The sequence below is a fragment of the Aspergillus niger genome, assembly GCF_000002855.4.
Source record: "Aspergillus niger supercontig An07".
NCBI lineage: Eukaryota > Fungi > Ascomycota > Eurotiomycetes > Eurotiales > Aspergillaceae > Aspergillus > Aspergillus niger.
Genome location: NT_166523.1, coordinates 847,243 through 863,253, shown reverse-complemented (window position 1 = coordinate 863,253; position 16,011 = coordinate 847,243). Strand labels below are relative to the sequence as shown.

General features: G+C 50.0%; 7 protein-coding genes across 7 annotated transcripts; 4 read left to right on the top strand and 3 right to left on the bottom strand.

Moving 5' to 3' along the window:
- Positions 1–287: 287 nt before the first annotated feature.
- On the top strand, positions 288–1,193 carry An07g04050 (hypothetical protein; the record flags this gene model as incomplete). Its single annotated transcript, XM_059748382.1, has 5 exons — positions 288–374; positions 458–533; positions 673–833; positions 939–1,037; positions 1,134–1,193. 5 exons carry the CDS (start codon positions 288–290, stop codon positions 1,191–1,193), a joined length of 483 nt encoding a protein of 160 aa, XP_059605366.1.
- Positions 1,194–1,391: 198 nt separating this feature from the next.
- Positions 1,392–2,979, top strand: An07g04040 (uncharacterized protein; the record flags this gene model as incomplete). Its single annotated transcript, XM_001391449.3, has 3 exons — positions 1,392–1,908; positions 1,977–2,442; positions 2,499–2,979. The coding sequence occupies 3 exons, from the start codon at positions 1,392–1,394 to the stop codon at positions 2,977–2,979; spliced, it is 1,464 nt and encodes a 487-aa protein (XP_001391486.1).
- Positions 2,980–3,055: 76 nt separating this feature from the next.
- Positions 3,056–4,249, bottom strand: An07g04030 (uncharacterized protein; the record flags this gene model as incomplete). The annotated part of the gene is made up of 3 exons (XM_001391448.3): positions 3,056–3,090; positions 3,184–3,399; positions 3,496–4,249. 3 exons carry the CDS (start codon positions 4,247–4,249, stop codon positions 3,056–3,058), a joined length of 1,005 nt encoding a protein of 334 aa, XP_001391485.3.
- A 344-nt stretch (positions 4,250–4,593) lies between these two features.
- An07g04020 (uncharacterized protein) lies at positions 4,594–6,053 on the bottom strand (the record flags this gene model as incomplete). Its single annotated transcript, XM_059748381.1, has 4 exons — positions 4,594–4,929; positions 4,987–5,327; positions 5,383–5,693; positions 5,764–6,053. 4 exons carry the CDS (start codon positions 6,051–6,053, stop codon positions 4,594–4,596), a joined length of 1,278 nt encoding a protein of 425 aa, XP_059605365.1.
- Positions 6,054–6,474: 421 nt separating this feature from the next.
- An07g04010 (hypothetical protein) lies at positions 6,475–7,536 on the top strand (the record flags this gene model as incomplete). The annotated part of the gene is made up of 1 exon (XM_001391446.3): positions 6,475–7,536. The coding sequence occupies one exon, from the start codon at positions 6,475–6,477 to the stop codon at positions 7,534–7,536; it is 1,062 nt and encodes a 353-aa protein (XP_001391483.1).
- A 509-nt stretch (positions 7,537–8,045) lies between these two features.
- Positions 8,046–10,094, bottom strand: An07g04000 (uncharacterized protein; the record flags this gene model as incomplete). The annotated part of the gene is made up of 4 exons (XM_059748380.1): positions 8,046–8,268; positions 8,336–8,882; positions 9,183–9,992; positions 10,055–10,094. 4 exons carry the CDS (start codon positions 10,092–10,094, stop codon positions 8,046–8,048), a joined length of 1,620 nt encoding a protein of 539 aa, XP_059605364.1.
- Positions 10,095–11,538: 1,444 nt separating this feature from the next.
- On the top strand, positions 11,539–15,584 carry An07g03990 (uncharacterized protein; the record flags this gene model as incomplete). Its single annotated transcript, XM_059748379.1, has 8 exons — positions 11,539–11,925; positions 11,986–12,344; positions 12,417–14,428; positions 14,495–14,588; positions 14,750–15,014; positions 15,162–15,270; positions 15,306–15,426; positions 15,488–15,584. The coding sequence occupies 8 exons, from the start codon at positions 11,539–11,541 to the stop codon at positions 15,582–15,584; spliced, it is 3,444 nt and encodes a 1,147-aa protein (XP_059605363.1).
- Positions 15,585–16,011: the final 427 nt, after the last annotated feature.

Below are 16,011 nucleotides of genomic sequence, written 5' to 3'. Positions count from 1 at the left end.
TTTCGGACTTTATATGAAAATGATTAGATACCTCTTGAGTGTTTGAGCAGGGTCGGACAAGTATGGGTCAATATCTGCACGACACTGCCAGGCTATGCCCTTTTTTTTTGGGGATATAATCGCCAAGCTTCCCAAACAGGCTTAACTAGAGGTATCTTATGTTGAGCAACGTCTTTGTAGATTTCTTGTGGCAGGGTAGAAACGATTCTGGAGATACTAGCCCGAGATATCAATCCCGGGGCTTGGGGAGCCCCAATAACGGTCGAGTCACTCGCTAGGATCTCGGCATGGCTGATCAGTTCTCGGATCTGTGCAGAGACAGGTCAAATCCGGTGCGTTGCCGCGACGAATCCCATCCATTGCACGGTGGTGAAGTGATGTAATATGCAAGCAGGAAGTATGGGAACAACCTGGCGGCACCTGACTACCCCGCTGCGGGATAGTTTTGCCATTCCAGGCAATCCAACTCTCTCCTCTCAACGCCGCTTCTTTCCCTCTTCCGTCAGCTGAATCCAGCATCTTGCTATTCCTCGGTTTGCTGCGTCTCCTGCCTGCTTAGGGCGATCATGATGATGTCGTGGGCCTATTTCTTTCCTGTCGCAAGCCCCCCAACCTCAAACCCCCTCACCTGGTGCAGGGAACTCGCTTCCGGCGGTTTTCTGTATACCTAAGGATTACCACAGGGCGCAGCGATATGGGTGATACATATGATTGAAGCTGGCGAACCAACCGTTGCTGGTTACATTGCAGCGGATGTACTCATCCCTTGTAGTGTTCTGGATCGGTCTCGTTGTGTCCCAACGTTATCTCGAGTACGCACCGATTGGAAGATGGTGGGACATGACATTGCTATAGGCACGTCTTTAAAACCCTCGGCGCATCGTCCCAATGGAAGAGCAGTTTGAGCTGGCGAATCAGCCGCGTCTCTCAGCTAGAAGGTTGCGCCGATCCGTCATGAGTCTGCGCCTGAGCCTGTTATCGTGTCGTTGACCGCTGGCCACGGGGAAAAGCATGTCGGTTATCAAAGCTTCTGCGTCGTATCTGACTGATATTGTCCTTATCTTTGTTATTTATCTGCATTGCCGCACCAAACAGAGTAAAATCTGTCGAGGGATGCCACCTTTATGCAGCAGGTTATCCGATTTATCGGCTGGGATTTCCCCAGAATTCTGTCGCAGACTGAGCTTTCCTAGTATGGCTGTGTGCCAACGTTATGGCGACCGCATCAGACTGCCATTCACGTAACGCCTCCACTTTGTCAGGTGCGGTATAATTGCTCCTGTTTCCCTCTGGCGTCTTTTTCGGAAATCCCGATCCGCTACAACCCTGTGGCTACAGTCCCTTCTTGTCTCATTGTCTTTTCGGGCGTTGTGGGACAACAGATATCCAATATGGACGTGCTGAGCAACCAGGGTCACCTATGGCTGGTCGGCCTTGCCATGCTCTCACTCGCTGGGTTCCTCCTCGTCACCGGAAGATTGCAGGGTAGCGGTTTCTTGGGTCGCGTTCGCAACAACAGGTTCTCAAAACGTGGATGGCAGCCATGGGCAGCAGCAACCGATGAGAAGCCATCAACTGGACCGCCTTCTGGAACCTACGTGAACGTCTTTCCACCGCAACGTCGTCATCTCCTGGATTCGTCAAAAATTGCGATTTCATGTGAAAATGTCAACGAGGAAGAAATTGCAAAGTACCCACTGCCCATGACTGCGAACTATGAGACATGCACGGACAAGAGATATACTCCAACAGGATTCTCTGTGGCGGAGGTCAAGGCACTGGGTGATTTCCCTGACTATGCTGAGCTCAGTGGTGTGCCCTTGCCGGAGCCTTACTACGAGTTCGACATTGACAAGGCGTTGCCACGACCTTATCGCCCATTCCGGTGGTCCTACCATCAGACAATGTGTACGTTAACCCCCATATTGTACTTGATCTCTTCAAGAAGCGCGAGCTAACCTCCTGCAACTTATTAGCCCTTACGAAGCTGGAGACCGATTGGTGGATCGAACTCGAGAACACATACAGAGAACGAATAACACAGCGCAAGGAGTTGTACGCAAAACACGGCAGCTCCGTACTTGGTTATCTTCCTGGCTCAGAACTGGCCTGCAAGGAGCTCATGGAAATGGTATTGCAGTTTATCTGTGCTCGCTATCCGCAGTGCTTTTTCATCGAGAACTATCAGATTCTGCACAATCGCATCCTAGGCACGACAGAGGATATCCGGTCCAAGCATCCCCTCGAGGTTCTTATCGATAATGTGCCGGAGGACTTTGGGATTATGATGCGCGATGAGAAGACAGGTTTCTACTTCCTACGCGCAGGCGTCATCTGTTCGTCTTTGGGATGGAATGTTGGGACCAAGATTGGCCTTCAGCTGCATCAGATCCACGAGGATATTCCCGACTACAAAGAGAAGATGCAATTCTCCATGGATCGGTAAGTTGGTTCAATCGTAGAATTAAACAGGATGGATAATCTTATGAACTGCCTAGATTCTTCACTAAGATGCCTGCCGACAAGCCCATCCAGAGAGGATCCTGGGGACTCGAGGTCGGCCAGCCTCTGTACATGCCCAAAGGGGACCCTCACGAGGAACTACGCCTTTCCCAGGACCCGAACCTTCAGCTGGACAATTGTCATCTCCGAGTCGACTGGCAGACTCTTCGTCGTCTTCCTCTTTCCGCCGCCATTGTTTTCAATTTCAAGGCCCTTTTCACCCCGGTGTCAGAATTCCGAGATGAGCCAGGTGTGCCTGCATTGACGCTCAAGATTCTGAAGGAAGGTAAAAAGAATCTGATGGATTACAAAGGCACCTGGCATGTGGAGCACGTTGTAATCCCAAAGCTTGAAGAGTGGGCCAAGGAACAGGAAGACAAGGGACATGTCCCCAAGAATTGGCAGGTGTCAACCTTGGATGACAGTCCATGGTACAAGGGATGGCAGGAGAAATGGCATCGCCAGCAGGGATTCTAATCCTTTATGAATGTAGATCAGTTGGGTGGAGGAGTTTTGCACATATGGGAGGCTGTTTCATTCCTTCTATCGCCGACTATGCCATGCGTTGTGCTTCAATGGAGGCTAAGACTGTGTTTTAATGGAGGCTATCTTAGCGCATTCTGAAATTGAGCAATCTACTCAATAGATCCCACGAGGACCGAGTACTGACCAGGTGCGTACATCCGTAGCTGCAGCAGTAGCCTGTCACTTTACGTATCGTTTCACCGAACGTAGATATCGCTGGAGCGGTCCCGAATGGCTGCAAATCAGCAGCGAGAGTAGGTGCTAGACAGCACAACCTGTGGACCACCACATGGATCTGATAGTCATCAATCCCGCACCGTCTAACCGACAGCCTCAGGGATCCAGGCTTTTGCGCAGCATTCTGCTTGCGTCCTCAGGCCAATAAACCAGCTCAGCCGCACCGCAATTCCCAGGCTCAGAAAAGAGGTCAAAAATCACCACACACCAAGCCGATACCTCAATCATCACCCTGCCTTTCCCCCTCCTCACTCCCCTCATCCGCATCATCCTTCTCATCATCATCCTCCTCCTCCCGGTCACTTCTCTCCATCTCCTCCAACTCATCCTGCAACGGACTAATCCTGACCTCCAACAGATCCAAATCCTCCAAAACCTGCCTAGCAGGCAACTTCCACAAACTCGTACCACAAACTCTCTCCTTCGTCAACAACTCATCCACAAACTGATCCATATACGTCAACGTAAACGAATCCCGCACCCGCCTCTTCAACTTCCGATAATCCAACAACAGCGGTTCCAGCGTCTTGTACACCTCCACGGGCTCGAACGTCAACCGCACGTAAAATGCCGCTAGTGCGCGAAGGTATTTGAAATCGCCGCGTGCTTTCACAACACCATCATCGTGTTCTCTTTCTTCGTGTCCCGTGGAATCTTCATCGTTGGCAGGATCGCTGAAATTCAAATACTCGAGGATAATATCCCGCTCTGGGTTGAGTTGGAGGAGCTTGAATGCGAGACATAGGAATGGGGATGGCTTTTCGGATACGCCGTAGACACCCCCGATGGAGGTCAATTCCACGGCGCGATCGCAGAGCGTCGCGGCGTTGAGACCGAAACATTGCTCTTTCCAGTAGTAGGAGTCGGTGATGCGGTCGCGAACGGCTTTTTCGAACAGAGTCGCTGGGTTCACGCCGCGGACTAGGGGGCCGCTGTAGCCTCGGTTGTCGAGGAAGGTGCTGGCGTCGGCGCGGTGGGAGGTCATTGTTTTGTTTTTTTGTCTTTTGTGTCGGATAAAAGGGGGGAGGGTGGTTAGGAAGGTCAAGGGTTGGGATAATTAGGATTGGTTTGGGGAAGCTGAGGGAGCTCACTAGCTTGTCTATCTGCGGTGGAGATGGTGATGGGATTGTTTTTCTGCCGGTTGGATGGTGGTACCGCCTTGGATGTGGTGGGTGGTGGGCGAGGGCGGTGTAGTGTTGGCTGTATACTATTCTTTCGGTTTAAACTACTATCGCCATATTATCACGGATGGAATTTGATAGACAGATATGAGTTTCATCGATTTTAGGTACTCAAATGTTCATGGCAGAAGCATGCTATAGACCTTCGTTACTCTCTAAACCAGGGATCATTCAAGATCTCTTTCACCGAAGCACGAGCAGCTGGCTCAAAGCGTAACAACTCCCGAATAATCCTCCCCAGTTCCACGATATCATCTCTCGTCAATTCCTCTTTTCGCTCACCATCAAAGTACGTCTCTTCTAGCCACTCCTGCAGTTTAGGCCCATTATCCGCAGTGGCATCGTCGCCAGGCATTGACTCCCATAAAGGTACCCACCTCTCCGGCAATGCTTCATTCGTTATCTCCTGCATTTGCTCAACAAGGATCTTGGGAGTAATCAAGAAGTTATCAAAGGGGGGTTGGCCCACAAATAACTCGAATAACTACCATACCCATCAGTCACAACAAGGATGATCATTAGTGGGAGGAAAACTCCATACCATGCAGCCCAGACTCCGCAAATCCACACGATAATCCAGCCGATCTTTGAATATCACTTCAGGTGCCCGGACTACTACTGGGGTGTGGAGTGTCTTGGGCACATTATCCGGTGAGAATGATTCACCGAAGTCGACGATCTTGATGGTATCCGACAATGGCCACGATCGTGTATGTGAACTCGCAGGTCTAACAATGTACTCGGGTATACCAGGCTCGAGACATTTGCCGTCATTTCTGCGGACAACTCCGATGTCTGGTTTTCCTAGTATATCGATGAATTCATGTTCTGGGACGTTGGCCATAGAGGGTATAGTGAAGGCCAGGTTGCGGATATGGAAGTCTATACACTGTCAGTTAGGACTGTATAATGCAGATACTATAGATCTAGCACTAACCTCCATGTGCGATCTTCCTACGATGCAATGAATTAAGTCCCATCATAGCCTGCTTGGCAGCAGACTTGGCGATATGTCCCGGAAGTCTCCCATCTGCAAACCGCTCCTCCACCAAATCAGATACACTTGATCCCAGCATCTCGAGAACCAAACAGGAATGTATCCCATTAGGTCCCTCTATATCGAAGTGATTGAGTATGTGCACGACATGCTGGGAACTAGCCAGACTCTTCAAGATGTCTATCTGTCGATCTCCTCTATCACTAAGATTCTCCGATACGCAGATATTAATAGCGACATATCTCCCTTCTCTGTGATCATTTGTATCATTATTAGCGGTTATTCAGATAATCAGTAACTAGTCAAATCATAGAAACTGACAAGTACTGTTCATCTCTAGCGGCCCAGACAGTGGAGTATCCGCCCCATCCTAGCTTATGCAGAATTTTGTATCGTCCATCATGGAGGAGATTTCCTAGTGTGATTGGATGGTAGCCGCCGGCTGTATAGCGGTGGAGGGGCTCCGCATTAACAGGGGAAGAGTATTGGGGTACAGTTTTGAGGAGAGTTGAGTAAGATATGGAGTTGTGCTTTGAAGTGGAGGCGGGTAGTGGTAAAGATAGAGTAGCTGTATGTCTTATTCTGAGTAATGAGGATACTCTCACACGCATAGTAAGTTATTAATCTCACATGTTATCATCTAGAAAGGTGATGGTAATGGCCAAGCTCCATACTATTTACTGCGCAGTGAAGTGCCAAGACGCAGCTTATCGATAGTCGCACGGCCAACGGGAGACAATCAACAGGCTGAGACATGGTGGTGGCCTTGGCACCGCCACGGTGAATGTTTGTGATCATCGTCTGCCTGTGTCAGGTTGGAAACTCATGCTGCTATCAACTATCATGATCGCTGGATTTCCCATCTGGTTCGAATTGAAAATTACTCGTATACTGGCTGTATAGTCCGGGCACTTCGAAGCAGTTACTAGTGCATATCAAAACAGTGCTGCCTACCATCCAGTCTCCACAGGCTACGTACGACGGGTATACACAGACACGCACTAAGCGATTAATTCGGGGGGTCAGACAGTCATGGTGCTTCTTACTTCGTCGACGGTCTCGGTCATCATATCCACTGCAGTCATTTGTACCTTTACTTTTTTGCTCTTCCTTTCGGGGTATGTCCTGCAACAGCAGTCCGTCCGAAGTATTCAGCATGCCATCCGACCGCCTCCTCCACCCCCGGCGGCGGTTCCGGTGGGAACATACCAAGGGGCCGAGCAAGAGTTCCTCTCCGATAGAGTCGCCGATAAGCAGCACAAGAGGGATGATGATGCTGGTTCCACACAAGCAACGACAGGCAACTTTGCATACCTCCAGCTTCTCTCCACTCCCGATCCGTCTAACATCTGCTCCGCCATCCTCTTCTTTAAGCACCTAGCGACCAATGGTACTGCAGTCCAGGACAGGCTGTTCATGTATCCGCGTGAGTGGGACCTGATGCCCACTAAGGAGCTTACCGAACCGGTCGCCACGGCCCTCTCTCTGCTGAGAACGGCAAGTCTTGAGTACGGCATATGGCTTCTGCCCATTGATATGACGCTAGCCACTTCTGAAGGCTACAAGCCTACCGATACAAAGCTGCTGCGGCTGGGACAGATTCAGTTTATGCAATATGACAGTGTCCTCTATGTGCAAACGCCTGGTTTGCTGCTCGACACCGCCAAGTTGGATGCTATGCTTCTCTCCAGACCGCTGCCATTGCGACATGACAAGAACAGACCCGAATCTTTCAACAATGAAGCCTGGCTCCCTATGCCCCTGAGAGCAGAGAGAGACTCAGCCCTGCCTCCTGTATACCTGATTACGGTGAACAGTGTGGAAAACGGCCATATCGAAGCTCGTGGCCATGTTCCAAGCACAGATGTTCCCGGATTTAGTCATCTGGTCACGGGACCTGAGGGCATAATGTCGCCCAACGAAGATGGTTTCAACTCTGATGAGCAACCAGGCTATGTATATTTTGAGCAGGATGATGAAGGTCATGTTAAATGGACCCATAACCCATTGTTCGGATCTTGGCGGGTTGGGCAAAATGAGGTATGCGAAGGCCTCAACCTTGATGATGCAGTGCACGATGACTATGATTTGTGAATTTCTTGTTTCTTTGCTTTTGCATATTGGCTGGCTTCTATGGCGTTTGCGGGTTTCATTTTAGGCGATTGTATTGATGGCTCAAAAGAAAGCGAGTCACTGGCATTCCAGGTTCCCATGGGAGTTGAGGTATATATATCGGGAATATTGGTGGTTTTCGTGTCCATATTTATGTGTGTCCTCTGAGGCACGTGGCGATACTTTATGCAGTCATGTGTATATGAATCATGTATTATGCCAAGATACTATCGTATATCGAAATCAGGTTGTCTAGTATCAGGGGACTGCATTCATGTCATTCACATTAGTCATCCATGCATGTTTCGTGGCAGAGGCGATGTCTGGGTCATCGTTTCCATCTCAAACTTATGTCCAAGAAAGAACTCCAATTCTACTGTATACCCAAAGGGTGTCACTGATGCCCAAATATAACCATTAGTGTTCACATATCTTCAAGGCCACAGATGATACGACACACTTACCCTTTTACAAGGCAGCAGGCAGACCGCTTATCCAGGAACCCCAATCTCATAGCCTAGCAAGACCTCGGTGGTATTACCTTCCCAGCCTCTGTTGCCACTTGTTGAGACCATGAAGCGACACGCCTGGTCAATGTATAGCTGGGAAACAGTTCCGGTACGATGTCCCGGGATAATCAAGAAAGGCACCGTCGAGTGGCGAGTCACTTGCTCATGTTTGAGGTCGTACAATCTCAGAATGTCATGCGATGCGCTGCAAAGTGACGGTCAGCCCAATATGTCACTGGAAGTAGAGCATTAATGACGACGAAAGTACATACCAAACAATGTGTCTGCCGTTAGGCATCGCCTTGAGTGCCGTGACCGGACCACTGCCCTGAGGGAACTTGAAGGTCCGTTCTGCACTCCTGAGGCCCTTATGGAGACTGTACTCCTCGACAGTGCCATTACGGCGGCCTGCATAAATATAGTTGCCGTCTGGAGACCAGCAGGCATTCATGCACCAAGGTGGGCAGTTTTGAGAAGTGATGCGAGCAACGGCGTCTGGCTCTCTTCTATCCCACACTCGAATAGTACCATCAATGGATGCAGCCAAGAATAGGTTATCGGTGTTAGAGGTTGTTTCTGCTGACGCAGGAAGAGCACTCTCTTGAGTATGGCTAGGCGGCTCCAGCTCTTCGGCATGTGGTAGTCCATTGATCATCGGCTGAGAAGAGCCATTAGGCATCTCCGCCGGGGGGTGAGTGGCGGCAATATCATTAACAGTTGCGGCTTCAGTACCAGCCGCAGCCGGAGCCGGAGCCGGAGCAGCAGGAGCCTCTGCAACGCCGTTCTGACTCGGTTCCGGTTCTCCAGGGGCATCGGCATCTGGCAACACTCCATTAGTTAGAGCTTTACCAAACTCATCATCCTCATCAATGCCGAAAGCATTTCCAGATGCGCCGGCCTCGTCGCCTCCATTCCCGTTCTCGTCGCCGAATAGCGAGTCGGCCCCGCCGAAGAGTGAATCGGCCGGAGAGCCCGCCTGCGGGTTTGAACCAGCGCCGTTTTCACCGTCGTTCGACGTATCCATGAAGTTAAAGCTGCCATTCTCAGGAGCCTGGTAATTGGACGAGTATGTTCCATTTGTTTGCTGGATCTCGGTTGTATCCCTGGGAACTGGCAGACTGGATTCTGGTCGTATCTCGACCGCAGATATTTGCCCGGCACTAGACCCAAATGCGCGTCGCGTCTGCCCTGTGTTAAGGTCCCAGTCAAAAACTCGCTTGTCCCAGCTGCCGGACAGTAGGGACTTTTCATCTGAAGTCAAGCTCAGTACAGAGACTGCGGATGTATGCTGCTGCAGAAGAGCGATCTCTTTTCCTTCATCGTGACGGACTGATTGCAGACGGATGCTACCGGATTCCAAGCCGGACAACAACCATAGACCCTCACTGTGGCTAGCCAAAGAGTATACTGGCGATATTGTGTTCCCATCCATGTTTTCCCAGTATGTCATTAGCACACCCGCCTTGATGACACTGTCGACGAAAGGGTGTCTTTGCGCCACAGTGAGCATCAGCTTGCTGTTGACAGAATCCACCCAATTGAACTTCCGAACGTATCCATCGGAGCCGCCGCTGAAAACCCATCTCATGTCAGCGGTCGCAGTTACCGCATTGATCGAAGTACTGTGAGGGGCGGCCGTAGTTGGGACTATATCGAACGTAGGCGCCGTCAGGCATTTCTCCCGCACGCTCGGATGGAAAGCAGCTCTCGGATCAGAAAAGGAATTCGCAGCAGTTGTATTAGACATTTCGACATCAGGGTTCGGTTGCGTCGCTACCCCAGCGCTTTCCGATGCATGACTGGCATTGGACTGGCTTTCCGCATCTTGGTCGGCGTCCGCGTCGGGATCAGGTTCGTTGTCGTTACCCCCATCGTCTGCATCCCGAAGTGTATCCTCCATTTCATTGTCCGAGCTTCCGTCTTGAGAGCCTAAAAAATGGGAAAACTTATCAGTGTTGCCCAGATGAACCGGAGGAAGTCACGAAGCTTACCTGCAAGGTCGCGATCGTCGTCATCTTCAATCGAAGCCATGGTTCAGTAAGAAGACTAGGCTTCTCGCCAATTGGATATGTGAGTGGATGATGCAGGGAATAGAGATGCGTGTGTCGACTCCCCAGTGACCGCGTGGTGAAGATCGGGGTCCTTTCACAGGCAAGGCGCAACAATTTCAATGAACGCAAAGCAACCCCGCAGACTGAGGGTACATAGCTTATTTTCGCACACCTTATTGCACTAATAATAAGCGCGCGCACGTAAGGATGCCTTCACTGAACAGGGAAGTCCGCCGAACAATACAAAGAACGACATGTAGCTATCGCTGGATTCTGGGGTAAGTTGATCCTTTGCTGCCCGCTATGGCCTTCCCCGGTTCGGTCACGTTTCGCGGTTAATAGATGCCTCAGGCAATAAGGGTCTCTATCCGGTTAGCGCATATGGGTGCATTTATTGAGCTCGAGCTTTAAATACTGGTGATCTTAGAAATGGCCCAAGACACAAGGTGATGCAATTGCTGGAGGACTGTCTCTCTTGATTTGCTCGTGCAACTGGTGTGTGAGCACAGACCATAGCTATCTTGGAAATTTGTGCGTCAGAAAACATAGCGGTATCATATTAGTACTAGCTTTCAGTTGGGCATCGTTTTGAAAGGTAGTATCATTCAGAGTCTAGATGCCGATAGAAAACGACTCTAATCCGACGTATAGCGGGAAACTCCTCATAGTGACACTAATGGCAGGCATCCAGAGCTTTCAAGGTTCGTCTAGCCTAGTAGGCGTAGGCCTCATACGACAGATCACATATAATGCCTCCCCCGTTCGCGCTCAGTGGAAGCCAAGGAGTTGGATGATAAAACTAAAGGAGACATGGCTTCCTGCTTGAATTTTGCTTTCCCGCGTTACTGTGACTGAATGAACAACGTGATCTGGCCTGCAAACAGAGGAGTACCCGCGCTTTCTCAACCTAAAGCCAGATGGCTGATGTTACACCATAGCCACACGTCAACTTTGCAATCACTAGGTACACCTGTCAATCTCACTTTACTCCCAACTATAGTTTGAGGCATAACCAAAAGAGAAGCGAAGGAAGTGGCAGCCGAGCACATACAAACGGTGAAGGAAGAAGTGATTGAAGTGCATATGAGGTATGGAATCTGCCCAGTGTTATTCAAGTGAATAGAGCGCAGATTGGTATATTACCTACAAATACTATAGACACTGTATGCACTGCATACACTGTAGAAACTGGGGGCGTTGATCATAAGTACCCGGCAAGACCCTTCCTACTTCTTACTTCCCCCCTCCTTCCTCATCTCTTCGGACTCTCTCCACCAGTCCTTCTTTTCATACAAAGCAATTATCTGATTTGTTACCTCCTAGCCGATTACTTTTGCTCCATCTGGCATACCGAGGCTTCTAATATAGCCACTTGCACAAACCTGCTTATTGAATCTTTTCTGAACTTGTAGATTCCTCTCAATATGGACTCAGAGGAAGACCACCGGCCCGGGACTACACGAACAACCCCCAAGCTATCAAACAAAGATGTGAACGCTCACATGATTGTCAATAAGGACATCAGAGAGTATCTTGCCCAGCCATCTACGGGCTATGCTGAGGAATGGCTAAAGAGGCCAGAAATCCCATCGGCAGATGAGATCTTAGGCAATTCTGGTACCGGAGAAGATGATTATATTGAGTTGACACCGAACAAAACTGAAGGTCCTTGGAAGTCGAGTGATGAGTACCTTAAAGCCCACTATGAGCTCCTTCGAGAAGACGCAGTTGCTCCTCTGAGAGATGCTGTTGCATACGTCAGAGATGACCCCCAGATGACTGACTCCAAGCTTGTGTCCATATATGATAAGGTAGATTATCTGACACGCCAATCTTCTAGGATTGACTAACAATCTAAATTATTGCTCTAGGTCTACTTCATCGGTATCACATTCGCGCAAAGAGGTCTAGGAATCAAAATCCGTTTCTCCACTAGCCGAGCCGAGAAGAACATCGTATGGGAATATACCAAGCGTCTAGTCAGCGGCTCCATCATTGCTCTTAGTCCAGCAGATGACGTGTTTCAGCAGAAGTGCGTTGTTGCTATTGTTGCTGCCAGACCACTAGAAGGCGTCCAAAAGTATCCTTCAGAGATTGATATCTTCCTTGCTAGACCTGAAGATTTTGAGTTCGACCCTCAGAAGGAATGGATCATGGTAGAAGCCAAGGATGGCTACTACGAATCTGTGAGGCACACTATGGCAGCACTTCAGAAGTTGAAACAAGAAAGGTGAGTAGGCCATTAGGTGGCATATGCACAAAGTATTCTGTTTGAGTCACATTCTAACTGACAATAATATAGATTTCCTCTTTCTGAACACATTTGCCTGCTTGACGCACATGTTGGAGCTCCAGAATACGTGGAGAAGAATCCTATCTATGACATACAGTCGGTAACCGAGGCTGCCGAGGGAGATAAAGTTGACATCCTCACAAACTGGCCTCGAGAACCAAGCCAGGCCATGGACTGTACACAATGGCAAGCCTTACAGGAAATGCTTACGAAGAGGCTCTCGCTCATCCAAGGCCCTCCTGGCACAGGAAAGACATATGTTTCTGTTGTTGCACTAAAAGTATTACTTTTAAACATGAAGTATGGGGATTCTCCTATAATCCTAGCCTCCCAAACGAACCATGCGTTGGATCAACTTCTAAGGCTCGTCGCCACCTTCGAAACAAGCTATATCCGGCTCGGTTCTCGGAGCAACGACCCCGAAATAAAACGACGGACTCTCTACTGTGTCAGACAGAATGAACCCGCCGTCACGGTACATGGAAGCGTTCTAGGAGGGGCCAGAAAGGAGCAAAAATTCTTGACCCAAGCCATTGCCAGGATTCTGCAGCCATTCAACGCCGAAAATGCCCACGAGCCCCTTCCTGCTTCTCTATTTGTTGAGTATGGCCTCTTGACGGAGACGCAGCTCGACAATTTAAAGAAAGGTGCTGAAGGCTGGACTCGTCCCACTGATAGTGAAGATACCGACCCGTTGGTAGTCTGGCTAGGTGACAAGTTGGTGCCATTCGAAGTGAAGTATGAAAGAGAGAGTTTTGGATTCGAGGAGGATGAGGTAGATCTCGAGTACGAACAATTAAAGGAGTTGGAGGCCGAGCAGGGCATTGAAGAGGATGATTACGAGATCCTCAAAGGACAATTCATCAATCTTCGGGATGGCCTTTGTGGATGCAAACTCGCGTGCTCCGAGGTTTCCGCAATTGAGAATCTGAAGCAGAAAGACCTGTGGAAGGTGAGAGAAGAGGCTCGGGGGGCAGTGTATGATGTCCTCCGAAAACAGCTTAAAACAAAGATGAGGGAGACTCTTCTCCCACAAGTCTCACTCTATTCGAAGAACTGTGAGAATCTCCACATTGGCAAATGGGAACGAGATCACCACGTTCTTCGGACAGCAAAAGTGATCGGAATGACAGCCACGGGTCTGAGTAAATATCGGGGACTGATCTCTAGCCTCAGACCGAAGGTTGTCTTGATCGAAGAAGCCGCTGAGGCTATCGAGGCACCGATTGTTGCTGCGTGCTTTGACTCCCTCCAGCACATGATACTCGTGGGTGACCACCAGCAGCTCAGAGGGCACTGTACTGTTCAAGAGCTCGGGGGCGAGCCCTACAATCTTGGGGTCTCCATGTTTGAGCGGCTAGTCAAGAACGGAATGGAATACGTCATGTTAAACAGGCAGAGAAGAATGGCGCCAGAGATCCGGCAGCTCTTGGAGCCTATCTATGGCGAACTTTATGACCATGAGTCAGTACGCAAGCGTCCTGGAGTGAAAGGGATGGGAACCATTCGCTCCTACTTTTTCACTCATCTTTGGCCAGAGAGCAGAGATAACCTTGCGTCCAAATACAACGAGATGGAGGCCCAGATGATCGCCGAGTTCGTCGTCTACCTGGTGCAGAATGGCAACACGGTGAAAGATATAACAATTCTGACCTTCTACAATGGCCAGAGAAAAAAGCTTCTGACCGTTTTGAGACACCATCCGTACCTTCAAGGCCAGTACGTGAAGGTGGTAACGGTGGACTCATATCAGGGAGAAGAAAACGAAATCGTGATTCTTTCACTCGTTCGGAGTGGCGAAAACGACATTGGATTCTTGTCGATTGCGAACAGGGTCTGTGTTGCACTGTCGCGTGCCAGACGCGGGTTCTATATGTTCGGCAACGCAAATTTGTTGGTAAAACAGAACCGGCTCTGGCGGGACGTACTGACATTGATGGCTAACAACAAACCACCACGGCATCTGGGAGCACAGCTGCCTGTCACATGTGTAGAACACAAGCGGACGACTTTTATACAAGGTTTGGGATTTCCTTCGTTGAGCTTGTAGTGTCAGTTTGGATGTTTTGCTGACACCTGAAACTCAGGTCTTTCCGACTGGAACAAGATAAATGGCGGATGTGATTCCCCTTGTGATGGCGTGTTGGATTGCGGCCATCCCTGCCCCATCAAATGCCACAGGTAGGTGCAATAAGTTTAGTCTAAGGGAGACTTGTGAAGCTAATATAGTCGCAACCACACAGCTTTTCTCATGACCAGGTCGAGTGCAATGAAATTTGCAACAAACGCATGGCTTGCAAGCACGTCTGCAGCGAACCCTGTGCAATAAGCCATGTCTGCAGGTGCACTTGCGAGATGGCTTCACGACTTGATGATTTACGTCTTCACAATGAGTGCCAGGGCTCCACTGCCCCGCTGGAGGGACCGAGTCCCTATCCTGAAGCGGTCAGACATTATCAAGCGTTTGCAAGTGGAGGTGCGAAGGAGCACGACGCGCTTTTGCTGAAGAAGGCTACCGAGACCGCCGCGGCAGCGCGGCCCACACCAGGAATAGAGGAGGATGAAGATCTTCTCCCCGAGGCGAGTCCTCAGGAACGCGACACCACGGTTCTCTTGTCGGAAGAAAATCTCATGGAGATCTGATGGCCCACTGGAAGGAAAATCCGAAGGCAGAGGCTAGAGGACTTAGAGTTTTATAAGCCCCAGCACCAAAAATAGGTAGATAGGGCTGCTACGTGGTGTGTGATAATTTAGTTTTCTCAGTCAATCAAGGAATTTGGCGATGATGTCAAGGCTTGCTCCCGTACTCTGATTGGCCCGGAGGCTCTAGCGATAGTTCATTCTAGTAAAGACGATGGAGAAGGTTAGTACAAAGTAGAATAATTTACTGCTGTTAAGTCCCCAAGTGGTACTTCCATACCACGCCCGGGACCCCCGCATTTCCAGTCACTCAGCTGGGTTCTTCCGTCTTCTCGACTCTTCCTTGCACTTCGTGTCTCGAGCAATCACGATGTCGCGCGTAAGTTCCACCGATCGAGTCAACAAAAAAAAAGATGATACTGGAATGCACACGCGACCAGGCGGGGTCGTCTGTGTAACGGCCCTGCAAGCGAGACCTTCACTGCATCGTTGGAGTGGGCCAGCGGAAGCGCAAGACGTGCGAATGTGGATTCCTGAGGAAGCTCGAAATTCCCCTTGAAAGAGGTGAGGATAGACTCGGAGACGGCCGGAACGTGGGGAGTGGACAGATGGGCGACCCGCTCAGGGAAAGGACGGACTCGACTCAGTGACGCTGGACTCGCTGGAGTCGTTCGACGGTGGATTTCCCGGCAGCAAGAAAAAGGAGGGAATCTTGGAAATGGAAAAGCCCCGGCGCGCTGGTGGCTGGTCCAACAACCCGCCAATCGCAGGCCGTGACTGGCCATTCAGGCACTGCCCAGGCACCGCTTGTGGTACTCCCAGTAATTAAAGTAGTTAATAGTTAACTCGAGTATCTACTACTACTTCCTCCTCTTCCTTCTCATTCATTATTCACCACCACCACAACGCCTACAGGTGCATGGCGGGAACTTCCCTTAACACTAGTGGCCGTCCATGATGCAAC